This window comes from Eucalyptus grandis, chromosome 11 (assembly GCF_016545825.1).
Source record: "Eucalyptus grandis isolate ANBG69807.140 chromosome 11, ASM1654582v1, whole genome shotgun sequence".
Classification (NCBI taxonomy): Eukaryota; Viridiplantae; Streptophyta; class Magnoliopsida; order Myrtales; family Myrtaceae; genus Eucalyptus; species Eucalyptus grandis.
In genome coordinates, this window is record NC_052622.1 from 48,231,310 (window position 1) to 48,250,340 (window position 19,031).

Here is a 19,031-nt window from a genome sequence, read left to right on the forward strand (position 1 = left end):
ACTAATTATTTCAAGAGATATAAACAATCATTTTTATAAAAAATATTTTCCAATTTTTTTCATGAAAGAAATGAATTGCTTATATTTCCTACAAAAATGAAAGAATGAAAAATATTTTCATGGTCCACAAAAATATTTTGACGTAAATTATTGGCAATCATAAAAATATTTTTCACTAGTTAATTATATCAATCGATATAAATAATCATTTTTTGAGAAACAAGCGGAGTCTAAGATAAATGAATGATTTACGAGCGAAAAAAGAACTTGTGAAAGTAATAAGGACATAAATGAAAAAAAAAATAAGGGAAATTTCCGTGGGCACGAGGGTAATCTAGCAGAACTAGGGGGGCATTTCAGCAAATCCTCGAGACACGGAAATCAAAAAGTGCCCCGAGAGGTTGCCTAGGGGCACTCGGCAGAGGATAAGGACGTTAGTCAAAAAACGAGGGAAATTCCCTTGGGCACGAGGGTAATCTAGCGGAACTAGGGGGCATTTCAGCAAATCCTCGAGATACGGGAATCAAAAAGTGCAGCGTGTGGGGTTCGCTAGGGTAGGGGGCTCGTCAAAGGGATAAGGACGTTAGTCAAAAACGAGGGAAATTCCATGGGGCACGAGGGTAATTAAGCAGAACCAGAGGGGCACCTGAGCAAAATCCTCAAGAAAACACGGGGAACCCAAAAAGTCCCCCTTTCTTTCCCCCGGGGCGAGTGGCGTGCGCATGTGCGGTGAAGACGTCAGCGGGGACAGGGACGTAGGTGCAAAAAATGAAAAGAATGAGGGAAGTTCCGTTGGGCACGAGGGTAATTTAGCATAAATAGAGGGGCACCTGAGCAAAATTTTCAAGAAGTGGGAACCGAAAAAGGCCCCCACGCCAGGAGCGAGAGAGATAAACACGGTGAAGTCAGGTGGCCCGAGAGAGATTGAGATTGAGATCGAGATTTCAATTTCATTTCGCCCTCCCCCCCGTTCGAAAAAAATCACCTTCTAGAGAGAGAAAGAGAGAGAGAGAGAGAGAGAGTGGCGCACGCGCTCGGACACGAGCGCAGCAGCAGCAGCAGCACGACAACTAACGACTGCGAGCGCCTCCCTCGCTAGTTCCTCACTCGTTCTTGCTCGGAACCCATGAATCAGCTCCGGCTCCCGAAGCCCTAGGACGAGGAAACGCGACGACCCGTTTCGAATTCGCGCCCCGGGAGGAGGAAAGGAGGAGATGGGTCAGAAGCTGCAGCAGCAGCTGAGGGAGCTCGGATCCAAGCTCGAGTCCCCGCCTCCCTCCAAGGACGCGCTCGCCAAGCTCCTCAAGGTCCGCCCCCCCCATTCTTTCGAATTCCTGGTGAAAGGGGCTCGCTTTCGCCCTTCTTCCGTTGTGGGTAGTTATTTCGGTTGGCTCCTGTTGGGTTGCCGGGGAGGTGGAGGGGGTGTGGTGGGTGAATTTCGTAGTGTGGTTCGGTTCGAGGGGTCGCGAGCTCGCGGGGTGAGATTTCGTGGGGTGAGAGGAAGGGGTGGAGGTCGACTGCGAGGTCGGTTGGGGGGGTAATGGTCGTTCTGTTGTAGTTAGGGTTAGGCGGCCTTGTGTTGTGGCGGTTTTCGAGTTTTGGGTTTTCAAAAATTTTGCATCTTTGGCGAGAGGAAATGGGCTTTGGTTGGCAAAATCGGCGTGGTTGGTCCGTGGATGTTCTTTCGACGTGGCCGGGAGTGGCAACCCTTAACTGGGTTATCGTAATTAGGACACGAGTGGCCATGAACGGCCATCTGAGGGTGCCTTACCTTTATGCGGATAGATTCGTGTAGGTGGTGAGCTAGGATTGAATTTCTTGCTTCTTGCAAGATGAAAGTGGGGCAAGAATCTCGTGCATGATAGGTTTTTCGGGTTTCGTGGTGAGAATATTAACATTATTGTAATTTGGTTGCTGTTACACATATTCCTCTTAGTAGGGGTTTGTTTTGTATTTTATTGAGGGAAGAAAGAATTGACGTTTTACACCATTTCAGTCGTCCATAATTTTTATGCTTCTTATTGTCATGTGTCCTGAAACTTTCTGAATGGACAGTAAAGCTCATTTCAAAGAAATTAGTGGGAGAGTATATAAATCTGTCTTTATATCAGTATCCACAGATGCAGCTTATGTATACATTCAGAGTGGTTAGCAGTAAGGTGTTTAGTTGATTAGATGGCAATTTAGACTAGCATGGATGTGGTGAGGGAGGATAATGATGGCAATATTTCTCTAGCCTAAATTATTGTGAGTAGAATTGTGCTGTCTAGAAATTTTCAAGTTATGGTTGGTAATCATGTTTCTTGAAGTAGGATTTTTATTGGATTGTTAGGACTGCAAAAGTGATGCTTATGTCTGTGGCATTTTAATTTAGATCCACCATGGTTTCACATCGAGTCTTTAAAGTGTGAGAATCAAGGAGCTGGACCATGGCATTGAGTTTTGTAATAATTCTAGATTTTGTCCACCGACATTTTATACCGTCAAAATACAAGTTTTAACTCAATATGTTTCTGGATCTCCTTTTCATATTCACTCTCCAGATTTTGTTATCTAGTGTTTACCGCAGTGTGCTTCGGTGGAAAAAAGTTAGTAAGTTGATGGTCAAGTTGTGTTGTGAAATCACACTCCTGAACTGAGTTTTAGCAACAGTCGATTTGGATGTATATATCAACATGGCGATAGGATTAGGAAGGTAGAGAAGTATATGGTGGGCCCAAAAAAGACCAATGTCAGTGGGCTTATTTGTTCAGAGTTAGACAATGTCCCTTTTCTGATTGTTAGCCTGTGACAAGGCAGATATATTGGAAGTGTGAATATGTAGCGTTGGGAAGGTTGCCCAAGATGAATTGCGTTTGAGGGCATTTGACGGATGGTCTGATGCCAAAGGATAGGATGATGGGAATTGTGGTGTTTCTGAAGAAAGAGGAGAGGAAAGAGTGTTCAAACCAACTTGATGCATTTGAGCATGGGCATGAAAAGCTGTCGAATGAGGAGAACGCCATGAGAGAGGAATGCTAACTCTCTCAAGAGCTAGTGTCCTTACAATTAGGTGTAGTCTTTCTCTGAGGCGTACTTGTTTGAGTGGCTACACTTAGTATTTAATGAACCCTCGCTCAGAATGCTGAGGCAATCGACTTTATTCAGTATGTTGGACAAGCAGCATGGATAGCTGCTTTAGAATAACTTTTTAAGATTTTTTTGTTGTTGGGATGAATTAATTCCCCATGGTTGAAAATATTAGTTGCATTGACAATCTTATGATTGCCATTATTAAGGTAGAAAGAAACTTTTTTTATGTAGAAGCTGAAGAAGCAGAAGCTGTGAAAGCCCTCATAGCCTGGATGTTGAAGATAAGAAATCAATTGAAATTATCTTCATCTGAAACTTGTAGTTGACTTGAGAATGTCTTGTTCGTCATCTGTTATTTTCTTACTTTCATTTTGTTACGGTTAGTTGTGAAGTCTTGGCTTAAATGTATCCTGAGGTAATAGTGGAGAAAGGATGGGCCTATACCTGTTTTGAAACCCTAGACTTTTGAGGCTTGTGGTTTGAAGCATGGTTGTTGAGTCCCCTGTTCAGATCTTAAAGTCTTGTGATTCTAGGATCCAAAACTGAATAAATAATCTGGATATGGAGTTGTATCTTAGTCTGTTAGGATCTAATATAGAGTTCCAATCCTGATCATTAAATTACAGGATAAGTGTAATTCTGCCAATCCAACCAATTCATATTTTCATATATATTTGATATGTTCAGACTTGGAATTTCTATAGTTTGTTTTGTGATTCTAGGTTTAGTTATCACGTTGGTCTTTATAATATCACTTCTTTCAGTTGGCCTCACTAAAGTCATAATTAGTTGTTCTCACACAAGTTTATGGGGGAATTTCGAGGATGTTATTATTGTGGTCCAATCTTTCAAACACCCTATTGATCCAGAGTAGAGTTAAGGTTTGACGACGTTGGTGTGAAGTGGTTTGCCCTGGGTATGGGTCTTATTAAACCTCGTCCTTCTAATAAGTTCCGAACACCAAGTCCTGAATTTCCTGTTACCAGCTGTGCTTCGTTCTTCGATCCTAGGATGGTCTCTTAGTAGAAAACTTGCTAAGCAGTTTCCTAACTCTTGTTCTCAATATGCATGATATGTTGAAAAGTTTCAGATTATGCTGGTCTGAACATACTCGATGACTTACCTTATTCCCCACCGATCATATCTGGTGTCTATTCTTTTGAAGCTCATGGTGTGCCTAGTAAGTTCTTGAGTCATGATTTGATGCTGATTATAGCATGTTCATCAATATTACAGCAAGCTACAACATGTCTATCGGAGCTGGACCAATCGCCATCAGCTTTGACTTTGGAATCTTTAGAGCCTTTGTTCAAAGCAATTGTCAAACCGGAATTGCTAAAACATCCAGATAGAGATGTCAAGCTTCTTGTGGCAGCCTGTGTTTGCGAGATAACTCGAATCACAGCTCCCAATGCCCCCTATGATGATGATGTTTTAAAGGTTCTTGTTACTCCCTTTGAAGTTAATGGTTGTTAAATAGGTATTTTGATTTGGAGGTTGTGTATTTTGTTACAAGTTCTTTGCTTAAAATCTTTTTGCAGGATATATTCCAATTGATCGTAAGCACTTTCAGTGGATTAAAAGATGCTAGTGGTCCGTCATTTGGAAGAAGAGTGGTCATATTGGAGACTGTTGCCAAATATAGGTCATGTGTTGTGATGTTGGATCTAGAATGTGATGATCTGGTGAATGAGATGTTCAGTACATTCTTTGCTGTTGCCAGGTACGTTTCATTGTTCAGGCTGTGGTTACACGCTAGCTCACATACAACATCCCTTAGCTGCTTTCTGTACTGGCTAATTTGTTCCATGCTATGTTAGGTTAGAGTAGAACCTTTAGCTATTATTTACCAGCTTCCTGCGCCGGCCATATTTTTCCACGCTATATGTGGTTGGATTAGGATGTTCAACTTCATCTGATGACGGTGAGTTGGTATTCGGGTCAACATACGCAGGAACTGGACATGAATTATTGCTAACGTTCTTGAAGCGAACTTTCTTTTGCCACAGAAAATAGTTCCACTGCATGTAATTCAGGACAGAAATGTAGGAGAGGCTTGTCTAGAAAGTTCAACATGAGACCTAAGAAATTGCCTTGCCTACTCTCTTTCCTCCTCCCTTCTCTCTCCTTTATGCTCTATCTACACAATCTGAGCACATTGTGAGGCAGGAAACGCATTTTTTACTCTGTGTTATATTTTATGCCAAAACACTTTGGATATTCTTCACTTTGGTTGATTCAAGATAAATAATTAAAATGATGGTGCATGCCAATTGCCAGGGTGGATAAACTTTTTTGTGTGGTCTACTAATTGTTTGTACTGTTCATGTCATGTGCATTATTCATTTTGACAAACCTTTATTTTTTCTAAGCTTATAGCTTTAACGATGAGATCGAATGTCTTCTGAGATGCATGGAAGTGGGTCAGGTTTTACTGTAATTGATGCCATTATAACCTTTCTCCAGTAAGGAGAAACTCACTCAATTGGAACAATGATACATGCAGTGATGAGCATCCAGAAAGTGTTCTGACATCAATGCAGACGATCATGACTGTTCTTTTGGAAGAGAGTGAGGATATCCCTGAGGATCTTGTACTGATTTTACTGTCTGTGTTAGGTCAAAACGAAAACGTGAGTACCTGCAGCTGACTGTCTTGCTGTTTAGTATCTTGTTGCATTTCATCTTACTAGCATTCTATCTAGAGGAGAATTGATTTTCTTGCAATTACATTGTCAGGATTTCTCTGGAGCTGCTAGAAAGCTTGCGATGAATGTTATAGAGAGCTGTGAAGCAAAACTTGAACCGGGTATAAAGCAGCTTCTTGTTTCGTTGATGTCCGGAGATAGCAAGCCTTTGAATAATCAAATCGACTACCACAAGGTTATATGTGATGTATATCAGTGTGCACCTCAGATATTGTCAGAGTCATCCCATATCTAAATGGAGAGCTACTGGTAATGCATGACTTATTGCTTCTTGTTTGTGTTCTTTACATACTGATTTTTTGGCTAGAAACCTGCTGTACGTGTATTGATTCATTCAAGCATTTCGTTGTCCGTGATGCCTGCTCAAGTAGTCACTTTTCACTATGCTTTTGGATTAATTTTTGGATCCGTTGTACCTATAGAGGAACCTGCACACTCTCTATGTTCAACGGCTTAAGAAAAGAACTATCAGTAGAGTAACATTATCTGCATGATTTTGTTTGAAGTGATACAATGTATTATATTGTGGACTCAGGAGGTTTAGCCTTATGGGAAATTGAGGGATCATTTCTCAGTTTATAACGTTCTTATATGCAGACGGATCAGCTAGAAGTTCGTTTAAAAGCTGTGAAACTAGTTGGAGACTTATTTTCCATTCCTGGCCATGCTATCACTGAGCCTTTCCAGCCAGTCTTTTCAGAGTTCTTGAAGAGGCTGACTGATAGAGCGGTTGAAGTAAGAATGTCTGTCCTTGAACATGTCAAGAACTTCCTGCTGTCAAATCCTTCTAGAGCTGAATCTTCTCAAATAATTGGTAAGGGTGACTTGTGAAATTTTTGATGACAATCTGTGTCTAAAATTTGTTGACATGTTTTAATTTGATTGTTAGATGCCTTATGCGACCGACTGCTGGACTATGATGAGAACGTGCGAAAGCAAGTTGTCACTGTTATTTGCGATGTGGCATCCAATTCTCCAAACTCTGTTCCAGTTGATGCTATAAAACTTGTTGCAGATCGTCTTCGAGACAAATCAGTAACTTACCTATCCTACTGCTGCATTGTGCCTATGGCACTGTTACCAGATTCTTTGCTATGGCATGAATTTTAATACTTGTTTCCCAAATTTCCAGCCTCTGGTCAAGAAATACACCATGGAGAAGTTAGCTGACATATTTAGGATTCATTGCATGGACTCTGACGTGTCAGGTGGTGGGAATAAATATGACTGGATACCAGGAAAGATTTTGAGATGCTTCTATGACAAAGATTTTCGGTGAGATGCTCTAATCTAAAATGGACTGCTTATTTATGCTTTCAGCTATTAAATTACTTTACAGGAAAGGAGAGCCCAATTTTTGGTTTGCATAGCTTTTGATGCAGAGTTTCAGTGGGCTCTCCTTTCAGATGTATTTTGAAGCTGAATTATTTATAAAATTAGAGGCAATAGGCATGCAAAGGTGACCATGAAGTCTGTTTATTGTGAAATATTCCCACCCACATAACCTTTAGTTAACCATTCATTTTTCCCCCTCTTGTTTTAGGGTCTGTGATCTGAAATTAATTGCTATGGATGTTCCACTGAAACTCATTTTGTAGTGATTTGCAACCTCTTCAAGTGGCTTATATTTTTAAGCTGAAATCCATTAAACCCATTTTGTGGACTGTCAGCAAAATGATTTGTCCTGTTATGTTTTTGGGGCCTTTGCTCTGGGATTAATTGGTATCAGCAAATCTCATTTTGCCATTCTTTAGGACCTTTCTTGATCCTCACTAATGGGAGGCCAAAATCCATTTATACATTCTGCAATAACATTGCATTTTACTTTGTCATGTACCCATAGCCTCAACACTTTTCATTGTTCTTTCCTTATGAAGGCGATTCTGCTTTCCCTTTAAGCTCTTATTTCAAGTGCGAGGCCATGTCGTGTTTGGGCTAGATAATATTTCGTTTTCTCTACTAATCATTGAAAGGAGGACACATCTTTGGTTTCATAGAAAATGCCACTGGTGTTCAATTTTCTGTCCGTATGGTTTCTTTGCTAACTTAGTGTTATGGTATGCATTTTCTTTTTCAAGCAATTAGATCAAACGGACTCAATAAAAAGAGAAGATGCTAACATTAGGCTGCCTGGGGTAGAAAAGTGATTTAATGTTTTCTTTCTAATTGATCTTTGTTTGGTCTACTAAAAAATTCATGAACTTATTTGCCTTTTTGCAAGAATAAGGTCTTTTCAAATATTTTAGGTTGTAATGTGATGACTGTCTCTTAGGCATCTTATCACTTTCTCTCTACCATCTTTCATCCAGTAGTATTTACATAATTTAAAAGTGATACAACTGGCTAATTTGTCATTGTCAATATGTGATAGAATTTCTTCATGGATGCCTTTGCATGCTCTGGTTGGTTTGTTATTGCATTGGACCATTGTACAAAAGCAGATTTGAAATGCTTGAGGGCTTCTGCATTCACTCTTTAAATGCTTAAATGATTCATTGTGACTGGTTTATGCATTTTGAAAGCCCAACTTTCCGTGGGAAGCATTTCTGGTTCTTTCTATATATGAAGTAATCATAGTGAGGATAATGGGCAAGCTAAATATAAGTTTGCTGCAATTTAGGAGCTGTAAACTACTAATATAAATTATTAAAGCATCTATCGTAAATGCAGAATTGTTACTCTTTTTCTTTTACCTGGACAGATCTGACATGATAGAATCTTTCCTGTATGGATCCCTTTACCCAATTGAGATGTCGATAAGAGAAAAAGTTAAATATTGGGTAAGATTCTTCTTGGCGTTCGATAAGGTTGAGGTAAAAGCGCTTGAACGGATGCTTGAGCAGAAGCAAAGGTTTGTCACAACATTATCCAACTACATGTCATCTTAAATTAATTATTTGTAATTTATTGATGGAATTTTCTATATTGGCCACCATTCATAATTTCAGGTTACAACAAGAGATGCAGAGGTATCTGTCTTTAAGGCAGATGTATCAGGTTTGCAAACTCTGAATATTTATCAGTTTCAAGAACACATGCAAATGGTGACCTAAGCAAGTGATTTTCTCCAACTGCAGAGTGCTGATGCTCCTGAAATCCAGAAGAAGGTGCAATTCTGCTTCAAAATTATGTCTCGGTTCTTTCCCGACCCTGCAAAAGCAGAGGAGAATTTCCATATTCTCGATCAGTTGAAAGACACTAATGTCTGGAAGATCTTGGCGGGTCTCCTAGATCCAGATACTAGTTTTGATCAGTCTCGAACTTATCAGGTTAGTAATCACACTAGAGATGCATAAGATGCATTTCTCTCAAGGAAAGTGAAAAATTTAAAATAAATTTTTAATTAATTATATTTCAATAACTCTAATTAATTTGCAGGATGATATGCTGAAGATTCTTGGTGAAAAACACAGACTTTATGAGTTTCTTGGCATGTTGTCAGTGAAGTGTTCTTATCTGCTGTTCAGCAAGGAGCATGTGAAGGAGATTATTCTGGAAGTGTCTACTCAGAAAAGTGCTGGAAATACTCCTCTGATATCATCTTGCATGAATACTCTAGTGGTAAAGAAACTTGTTTCACCATTGTTTTAGGTACATGTTGTTTGACTGCTTTATTAATTTCCATTCACGTGTTTTGCATGTGTTGGACAATTCAGTCAGTTGAGAAGCTTCTACTTTTGAGGGGTTCATGTTTGAGCCTTTCCCCTGCATATGTAGCTTGACATGGTGTTGCACATTTTATCCTGTTGCTAGCTGCTGCCTGTGTTATTTATTGGTTGACATTTCTATTTTCATGGAATATTGCCTCTGTTTTCTCTATATGCGAATTCTTTGTTTTCTTCTTTGATTATATTATACTCCGTTACTTATGGCAATGGCATCACACTCAAATGGCCTATTCCAATGTTCTTGTATTAATCTCTTCCTTTCTCCTTTTTAAGCAGACACTATTACATTGCTTTTTTCACTCATCTATTTACACGGGCTGTGGTTTTTCTCTCCAGCTACATATTTGCTTCTGATTCTCTTTGCTATCTATTTTGCAGCTTCTTGCACGGTACAGCCCCTCGCTGCTCGTTGGGATTGAGGAAGAACTAGTGAATTTTATTAAGGATGACAATGATACAATTAAGGAGGGGGCCCTTCACATTCTAGCGAAGGCTGGTGGTATCATAAGAGAACAACTTGCAGCATCCTCAAGGTATAGTTGTAAGATCCCCTTTTATGTTGGATCTACTCAAGTATATTCTGGTATCTGACTTATATTGTTGTGTTTAATGTTTGCAGCTCAGTGGACCTTATACTGAGAGATTATGCTTACAAGGTAGTCGAAGACAGGCTAAGTATGCTGTGCACGCTTTGGCAGCAATAACAAAGGATGACGGCCTGAAGTCACTATCTGTATTGTATAAGGTTTGTTCCTACGACTACCCTTTGTTTAGAGGATCGTGTTCTCTCAGCTTACATTTAAGGTGAGATCATCTATTTTTCTCATTTGTGTACAGAGGCTGGTGGATATGCTGGAGGATAAGACGCAGTTACCGGCTGTTCTCCAATCTCTAGGATGCATAGCTCAAACTGCAATGCCAGTTTTCGAGACTAGGGAAGAAGAAATTACAGAGTTCATAAAAAGCAAGATTCTGATGTGCAGTGATGTATGTCTGCTGGATTTTTACTTGTGGGCTTACATCCCTTATATAATTTTTGCGGCTTACATCCCTTATATAATTTTTGCGATTTGTGTTTCTAAAGTATCTATCAACTGTTGCAGAAGGCAGATGAAAATACAGAGTCAAGTTGGGACGATAGAAGTGAACTTTGCCTGATGAAGGTCAGTAGATTGTGAAAAAGCAATGCCTTTCCTTTTTCTATTAATGATATGATGTACGGATGGAGTGACTACTGCTTGCATTATGCCATATTATGAGTCTTTGATAAATATCCAATGAAACAATCCTCCATGCTCATATTTGCAGATATATGGAATCAAGACACTAGTCAAGAGTTATTTGCCTGCCAAAGATGCTCATCTTCGTCCTGGAATTGATGGCCTCTTGGCAACTCTCAAAAACATTCTGTTGTTTGGAGAAATGGCAGAAGATGTCAAATCTAGGTAAAACATGCCTAACTGCAGTAAATTATTTGCACACGACTTATAAACTGTTGCATGTTTGGTGTCTTAAAAGTTTTTCCTTTCATTTATTTTATTTTATTTTTTGAGGAATCTGCTTTTTGCGCTCTCACAGTTCAGTTGATGAGGCTCACATGAAGCTGGCTTCTGCAAAGGCAATTATCCGTCTGGCAAAACAGTGGGACGAAAAGATCCCGGTGGACATATTCCACTTGACATTAAGGACATCAGAGGTTGATTTTTTTATTGAATTTCTTATTTTTATCTTGTATTTTTGCCTTACTGGGAGTAGTATTAATTTAAAGTATTTGTGCTATTGCTGGTGTTTATGTGGTAGTTAATGATTACAATATTTATTGCTTTCAAATTTGTAGATTGGTTTCCCTAAAGCCAGGAAAATGTTCCTGAGCAAAATCCATCAGTATATAAAGGATCGTGTACTTGACGCAAAATATGCTTGTGCCTTCCTGTTTGGGATAGTTGGCTTGAAGACCTCAGATTTTGAAGAGGTGATTGAAGATTTCTTGTTTGAAGTGAAACGATTTTTCTAATGCCTGCCTTCGGTAGGCATATGGAAACCAAATCTTGATAAGATGCATAATTATTGTTGTTTCTCACATACAGGAAAAACAGAATCTAGCTGATATCATACAAACACAATATCAGTTAAAGGCAAGGCAACTAGCTATGCAAAGTGATACAAACTCTGTTACCGCTTATCCGGAGCACATTCTCGCATACCTGGTGCATGCTCTGGCTCATCATTCATGTCCTAATGTTGATGAGTGCAAGGACATTAAAGCCTATGAAGATATATACAGGTAAATCCTCTTGTCAAGGGGTTAATCAGGATAGATTCTAGTAATATTGTATTGTTTTATGTAATTCCTATCTGTTGTACTTTTATATGCTTGGTGCCCCATGCTGTTGTACTTTTATATGCTTGGTGCCCCATGTAGCATCCTTTGTTTGGCCATTGTCAATTAGTAGTCCTAATTTTTGCATGATTGTGGTAGTAGGCTTATATAACCAGCAACAAAACCCCAACCCCCCCCAAAAAAAAAAAAAAAAAACCAACGAAAAAAATATGCCCATGACTATTTAACAATGTGCTAATCCAGCAATGTGCTTGTAATATATGCCTCCTCTAGTTTTTTTTTTTTTTTTTTTGCTTCATTTAATTTCTTAATTGCATTAAGGTGTATGTCACTTGCTATTGATGGACTGGCTGTGTAAAAAGCCTCACTAATGGGTTGCTTCCCTATTTGCTACATGTACTTACGAAGAATTTTGACTCTTATGCATATAAATATGATGCATTTTGGACCTTATGGTTTGGGTTAAATTCATGCTGATTTTGGTTTGGGTTGTCAATGTCGAAAACTTATGTAGAGGGCCAATATTACCTCATACAGCCTGATGTTTATGCAGTTGACACATAAGAACTTCCTTGTGGCTAGGAGCTTGAATTTACACAGTGTTTTATCATTAGAGCTTGTGTTTTCCGTGAGTTTGTTTATGAAGGTGCTACAGACGTTTTTCATGTTGATAACAAAAGACTGTACTTTAGGCACATGATTTTTTGCCTTTGTGTTTCAGGCAATTGTACCTTTTTCTTTCAACTCTAATAAATGGAGAGGATGATGGCAAATCAGAAGCTGGCCCAAAAAAGGATAAAGAGAGTGTTTCTGCGGTGATTTCTATCTTGCAAAATATCAAGTGCTCAGAAGATGTTGTTGATTCAGCAAAGACAAAGGTAGTGAAAGATACTATCCGTTTCTTTTCTAGTTTTACCTTCTACAAAAATTTATTGCAGCTTATTTTCCCTTTTGTAGCATTACCAAGGACAAAGAATGGGAAAACCTTGATGGTTGCCTAATTAAGGAAACTATAGTAAAAACTGCATTAGCTTATTTGTGAGACCCCACAATCAGGCTGTCACAACTAATTGTTACCATCTTATTTGTTCCATCTTTGTGATTATCAGAATGCACACGCTATATGTGACCTTGGACTGTCAATTATGAAGAGGTTGACTCAAGCAGATGGCAGCTTGCAAGTGATGCCTGCATCAGTTTCCCTCCCTCTGATGCTTTACAAATCACGTGAAACTAAAGAAGGGGATAACTCTGAGGCAAGTTTCTGATGATCAACAGCTAGCCTTATTTCTATTGACAGGCATTCGCCATCTTAGCATCTGCCATAGGCCTAATTCTACGACTGAAATGTTCTTTCTAATTATGTGAAAAATTTGGATCTCAGCTCATGCATGTTCTTGATAGGCTTGATTTATATGTTATTTTTGCTTGACAGGCTTGATTATATTGTACCTGTCATTAGGTCCCTATGTGATCTGGAAATTTATGGTGCTTTCGCCATGGAATTCTTGTGCATGCCCTTGCATGGTAGTATTATGGCGTCACGTTCATATCGTTTTATTTGACAGCATTCATATCAATATGTCTTCATGTTTTCTGGCTTAAAGTGTGATTTCTCCATTTACTGATTGAAAAGAAAATTGACGTATACCTACAGGTAAAATTAATAAACTTATTGTGGATAAATCGGCTATATACTAACAATTTTAAGAGAGCTATACGTTGATTTATCTAAATAATAATTTGCTACTGGGCTCTATCTGCTATGATAGCGGGGACAGGATTAATATGGGAAACCAAGGCCTGATTATTGATTCTGCAAGATTGGCATAATCTCAAAGACTTAAGCTACAAAGGAAACACTGGCTATGGCTATTAAATATGAGAGATAGGATATTTGTGTAAATATGTATAAAGAAGCTAGTCTGGCCTGTTTTTCATAGTATCAGTATGTTTCTTGAAAAAACTAATATTTTCTTCCCCCCATCAGCTGAGAGAAGGTGAGCGGGAGAGTAGGATCTTTAGGTCAAAAGGCAAGTCCATGCAGTCAGGTTTTAGAGACGATAGAGTCAGATGAAGCCTTTAGCAGCTTTTATTTGGGCACTGTGCCCTGGAAAATGTTTTCGCTTCTTCCACTTGTTTCTGTGAACTGGCATATCCTGTTTGAAGATTGGTGCAAGATTCTCTTCCATGTATTTGTTGTATTTGTTCGCCGTCTAATGTTTCCAATTTTAAAGGTTATCGAGTTTTGTTGCCCATATAAAGTGTATCAGGTTGACTTATTCGTTTACTTCTCTGATAGGCAAATGAAGGAAAGACTTGGTTGGCTGATGAGAGTATCTTGACACACTTTGAGTCACTGAAATTGGAAACATGTAGCAGTGTATGTTCTGAAATAGCCTTTTCAGTTTTCTGCGAATTTAAAGTGACTTGCTTTTGCTTTTCATTATTTCTTACTGTTTCCTTTTGGGGCACATCAGGTTCTTTCAGAAAATCCAGAGGAAGAGGATTCTAAGGTTGGTGAACAAGATGGAAATGAACTCCCACTAAAGAAAATAGTAAAGAATTTGAAATCTCATGGAAAGAAGGGCAGAAAAGCAAGAAAAGGCCAGACTAGTGAAATAAGAAACCTGAAAATGATTTTGATGTCTTGAATATGGTTAGACAAATAAATTTGGACACTATGGACATATCTGCCAAGTTGGACACTGTCAATGGTCATGAACATCCTGACACGAAAGGTACAAAATCTCAACTAAGATATCAAAATGGGGAAAAAAGTGAAGGCAGTGATGCTACACCAAGTCCCATACCTAAGCGCAGGAGGTCTTCAGCTGCTCATGGTGCTGTAAAATCACCTAACAGTATGTAACAAGATCCCCCCTTCATCAGGTTCATTTTATTGTTCAGTGTCAAATATCATTACTAATTGAAGTTTAATTTAATGGGTGCAGAGAATGCCAAGTTGTCAAGAAGTAAAGCATCTTTGATTGATTCTGACTTATTAGTATCAAGCTTTCGCAAGAAAAGAAGTTCCCCTTCAAGACACCCTGTCAAAGGGTCTGATAGAGATCATACTGATGAGGCACATGAAGGTGGAGAAGTTCTTGATGATGATCTGAAGGTTGATATACCTGCACGTTAGATGACTTTACATTTTATGTTTACTTTTCTCTTTCATTAATCATCATCATCACAATCTCTCTCTCTCTCTCAGTTGGAGACTGATAAGGCTAGTACAAATGATGTAATGTCCCCTGGGGGTTCATCCAAGAAGAGGAAACGAAAAAGCATTGCTGGATTGGCGAGGGTAACTTCTGATTCTTTTTGCTTGATGCATATTTAACCCCTGTTAATAGTGTGTGAGACATGTCATGTTGCCGCAAGGATCACGATGTTAAGGTGCCTTCAGTTCCTAAGAAATTTTTAAGTTTTCAGTTCTACTTAAGTAATAAGATTAGTTGGTGATGATTTTATTGGATATCAGCATTGCTGGGTTGGCGAGGGTTTCATGAGAATACATTGCCTTTCTTTCAACCTTTTTATTGATTAGATGGGATAATAATCATGTTTTATATTGATGCTATGTTGTTTAATCCTCAATATGACAGTATTCAGCTTTGTGTATGACTCCGTTTAGCTTAACTTGCCATTCAGTAGCTGCAATTTGTTTGTTTTAATCCGGTACTCCCTATGTTGCCATTATCTTTCAGTGCACATTGAAGGATATTGAGATCTCGAAGACCTAATTGGGTGCAAGATAAAAGTTTGGTGGCCAATGGATAAGCAGTGAGTGACTAATTATCTGATTATGTGCTGGTAACTTTTGAAGTCAATATAATAGTGTCTGGAATTGGGATATAGGCTGTTAGATATTCCAGTCAGTTGCTTTCGATGATGCCAAATTCTAGTGTAGTTAATAGATGTCATGGCCTTTCTTTAACTAGCATATGAACAATATAATTTTTTCCCCAAGTAGGGAAAAATGTCATGATCTTTGTTATTCCTTAGCCTTTTCTCTTAAATTAATTTCCTTTTTCCTCTTCATTTGCATGTCAATTCTTCTGTAACTCACCCTTCATTCAAATCTTTGCTGAGCCTTCCATTTTCTGATTGAATCATGCCTTTCTTACATGATATATGCTGTTGGTCGAATAGGTTCTATCAAGGTACAATCAAGTCATACGACACCGAAAAAGGAAGCATGTTGTGAGTGAAAATACCTTTCCTCGACCTTTATTTATTTAATTATCAGGAAAGCCTTTATGTTTTAGTTTCATTGTGCGCTCTTTTTGTAATATTATTCGAAACTGCTGGGTGTTTCATGATAAGGTTCTTTATGATGATGGAGATGTTGAAATACTCAACTTGGAAAAGGAGCGGTGGGAACTCATGGACAAGGGCGTAAACATGCAAAGGTCAGGGTATCGTGTTTCTAGTTATCTTACTATGCTTTACCTATGCATACATTGTTTTCTCTACAAACCAGTTTAGTTTTAACTCCTCTGAATCTCTCTAACAGAAGTTGAAATCATTGAAGGGCTCTTCTGCAAAGAAAGCGTAAGCATCTATCTTCATGTGCATAAAGTTTATCCCATTATCCTTTCTGCCACCAATTTGGATTAGAAGTGTCTTCCTAGTCCTGTCTCCCTGGAAGTCTGTTTCATGAAAATATTATGTATCTGGACTTATACAAGTGCAAGCAAACTGTTAGAAGCCTTCTTTTCTTTTTTACCGTGTGCTGCCATTGTGATCCCTTGTATTCTTTGCAGTATAACCGATCAGAAAGAAAAGGTTTCCAGTGGTTCTAAGAAGATTAAAGAAACGGTGAAGATGTGAGTGGATTTTATCCAGAATGTTAAGCAATCAAATGTCTTTTTCTTCAGGATTTAAATGAAAGATTCTTGATTTGTAGAGTGAAAGGAAAAAGAACTCCAAAGAAAAAGCCCAACCCTCAAGTACATCAGAAACTGTCTCTCGGGATGCTGAGGGAAAGGGGGTCTCAGATCTATCCGATGCTGATCCTACAACTTCTAAAGATTATGTTGAATCAGGTGAAATAGTGTCATCTTTTTTAATGCAATACAGTATGGGAAATATTCTGGTTCTCCTTTGTCCCATCTGTCAATGTACTTGCTCTTGCATGCATATTTGCTGGGGGAGCTCCATGTGATCTGTTTGAGAGCTGTTATTTAGTTATGTTCTCATGGTTCAAAGAGTATCCTTGACACTTTGTGACATATCATACATATGATTGTCTAACAAGATGAATATGTCAGTGCTCAAGCAAAAAATATTCTTTGTATTACATGGATTTGTTGCCTTTGGGATTAAAAGATTCTTGATCTTCTTCTGAGAGTGGACTTCTGTGACAATCTATTGCTACGGTCATTATAGTTAAATATAATTGGAGTATAATAGTTCTGTTCAATAAGTTGAATGCTCAGAAGAGATTCATGTTGCAGCCTCCATCTTGTGCAGTAAACTATTAGTTAGGTTAAGTAGATCTGGGGAAGAAAGTAAAATTAGCTTTTCAACTATATATTTGAACATAAAGAATCATGTATGGTATTCTAGGTAACTCAGAAGATCCAGATGCTGAAGAAGTTGATGGGAAACAAATACAGAGGGATGAATCTGACACAGAGATGCGTTCATTTTCTAAACGGAAACGGGTCAAAGACATGGAGAGTACCCCAGTAGTGCAGAAGCTCATGATGAAGAGGAGGAATGTAGCGATATGGACAGTCTCCGAGCAGAAGATCGGGAATCTGATGAAGAAGAAGGTCCTCCAGCTAAAGAGTCCATAAAGGGAAGGATTTGGAAACAAAGACTGCTGGCAGCAAATCTAAAAGCAAAAAGAAATCGGGCAGCAAATCCTTAAAAGCATCCATGGTTGCCCAGATGGATTCCCGATGATGAGCCTCTTGTACTTTCTTAGCTTTTGCTGTTCATTTTAGATTCCCATGAGACCTTGGTCATCTGTTTTGGCTTCTAATTCGATATTCTGATGCATTGCAGAAGCTGTGGAAGAGTCGAGTAGGGAAATCAGGCTCGAGGAGAGTAGGCTGATTCAGTTTTCTTTGCTTCATCTAGTCTTTTGTAGAATTTTATGCAGTTGTAGATGTTGAAATCATAAAGCCTCTGTTGGAACTAGCACAACCAACAAGGGGAGGGAATGGATTCCAACTCCGTCGGCAAGCTTTGATGGACCGGAGCACCTGTAGAATATCACTTGCTGACGTTCCACGTTAACAGATGATCACACAACTGATGCTCTATACTCGTAGCGATAGGATGTTACCAATGATTCATGTGTTTGTGGAAGAAGCAAGTCTTAGCAGTTAGGCATTGTTCAGATGCTAGTCTCTTGTACAGATGTTTATGATAGTGAATTTGTTGTTTGAATTGCCACAGCGCGACAGTTACTATTGGTCGCCGACTCTTGGTGGGTCTCCTGTCTACTATTCTTCTTTAGTTCATATGGTGTACTTTGGAATTTGTTGTACATGGTAAGTATACATTCGAGGAACTTTTTAAATGACACCGAGCTCGTTTCAAGGTGTAGCTCTCTTGAGGTTTGCCTTCAGTAGCCTATTTTACATAGATAAGATGGGAGGAAATGGGATATATAAATGAATGAATATGTTATCTCTTCGAGAAAACCGAATACTTTAAAGAAATTGTAATTTTATCTTGTTGCAAACAATTAATTTCTAAACTTTATTTGGCCATTCTTATTGATGTTTTATGCAAATGGTTTAACTAGTCAGTATTTGTATTCTTATTCCTTATGTATGTCAATGTCAACAAGAGAATAAATCTAAGTGAAGCAGAGGTGGTACGTTTAGTGATACATTAAACTCTAACCCCGTTTATGTGTTGGACCATTGCAACAGCTTGGCAGAGAGAAACTATGCAAATTCCTATTATTCACCGAAAGAACAATCGTGCACCAGATTAGGTCCTTCATATGTTTCGGTTGATTGTATGCATTGGTGATCTCGACCGTAATTTTGATGTTGTATTATCTTGTTCCTTGTATACAATCAAGTTGTAAAGCTTATGAGAAAGGCTCACACCATCACTTGCATGACGATGGCCACCATGAGCACCTTTGAAGGATGTCCCCGAGAAGTTCCGCAGCCACGGTGACGATCTCGGCACGAAGCTGTTGTCGCTGAATCAAGAGTACCTCATTGTCTGCAAGATGAACTACTTCAGGACTGCGCTCTTCTTCTG

The 19,031-nt window shown here is 38.8% G+C and overlaps 1 protein-coding gene across 1 annotated transcript; it reads left to right on the forward strand.

The window, feature by feature from the left end:
* Positions 1–908: 908 nt before the first annotated feature.
* LOC104445585 (sister chromatid cohesion protein PDS5 homolog A) lies at positions 909–18,356 on the forward strand. The gene is given in 39 exon segments (XM_010059486.3): positions 909–1,307; positions 4,309–4,512; positions 4,614–4,795; positions 5,579–5,705; positions 5,812–5,995; positions 5,998–6,029; positions 6,378–6,594; positions 6,670–6,815; positions 6,913–7,055; positions 8,482–8,631; positions 8,729–8,777; positions 8,858–9,049; positions 9,159–9,341; positions 9,827–9,981; positions 10,068–10,081; positions 10,084–10,193; positions 10,286–10,435; positions 10,552–10,611; positions 10,757–10,893; positions 11,027–11,144; positions 11,286–11,420; positions 11,536–11,732; positions 12,511–12,667; positions 12,899–13,045; positions 14,092–14,172; positions 14,270–14,405; positions 14,408–14,653; positions 14,744–14,913; positions 15,007–15,099; positions 15,503–15,524; positions 15,527–15,578; positions 15,948–15,979; positions 15,982–15,998; positions 16,122–16,207; positions 16,312–16,349; positions 16,562–16,624; positions 16,705–16,843; positions 17,367–17,718; positions 17,811–18,356. Coding segments are annotated over 35 exon segments (4,224 nt in total). The 5' UTR covers positions 909–1,214; the 3' UTR covers positions 16,319–16,349; positions 16,562–16,624; positions 16,705–16,843; positions 17,367–17,718; positions 17,811–18,356.
* Positions 18,357–19,031: the final 675 nt, after the last annotated feature.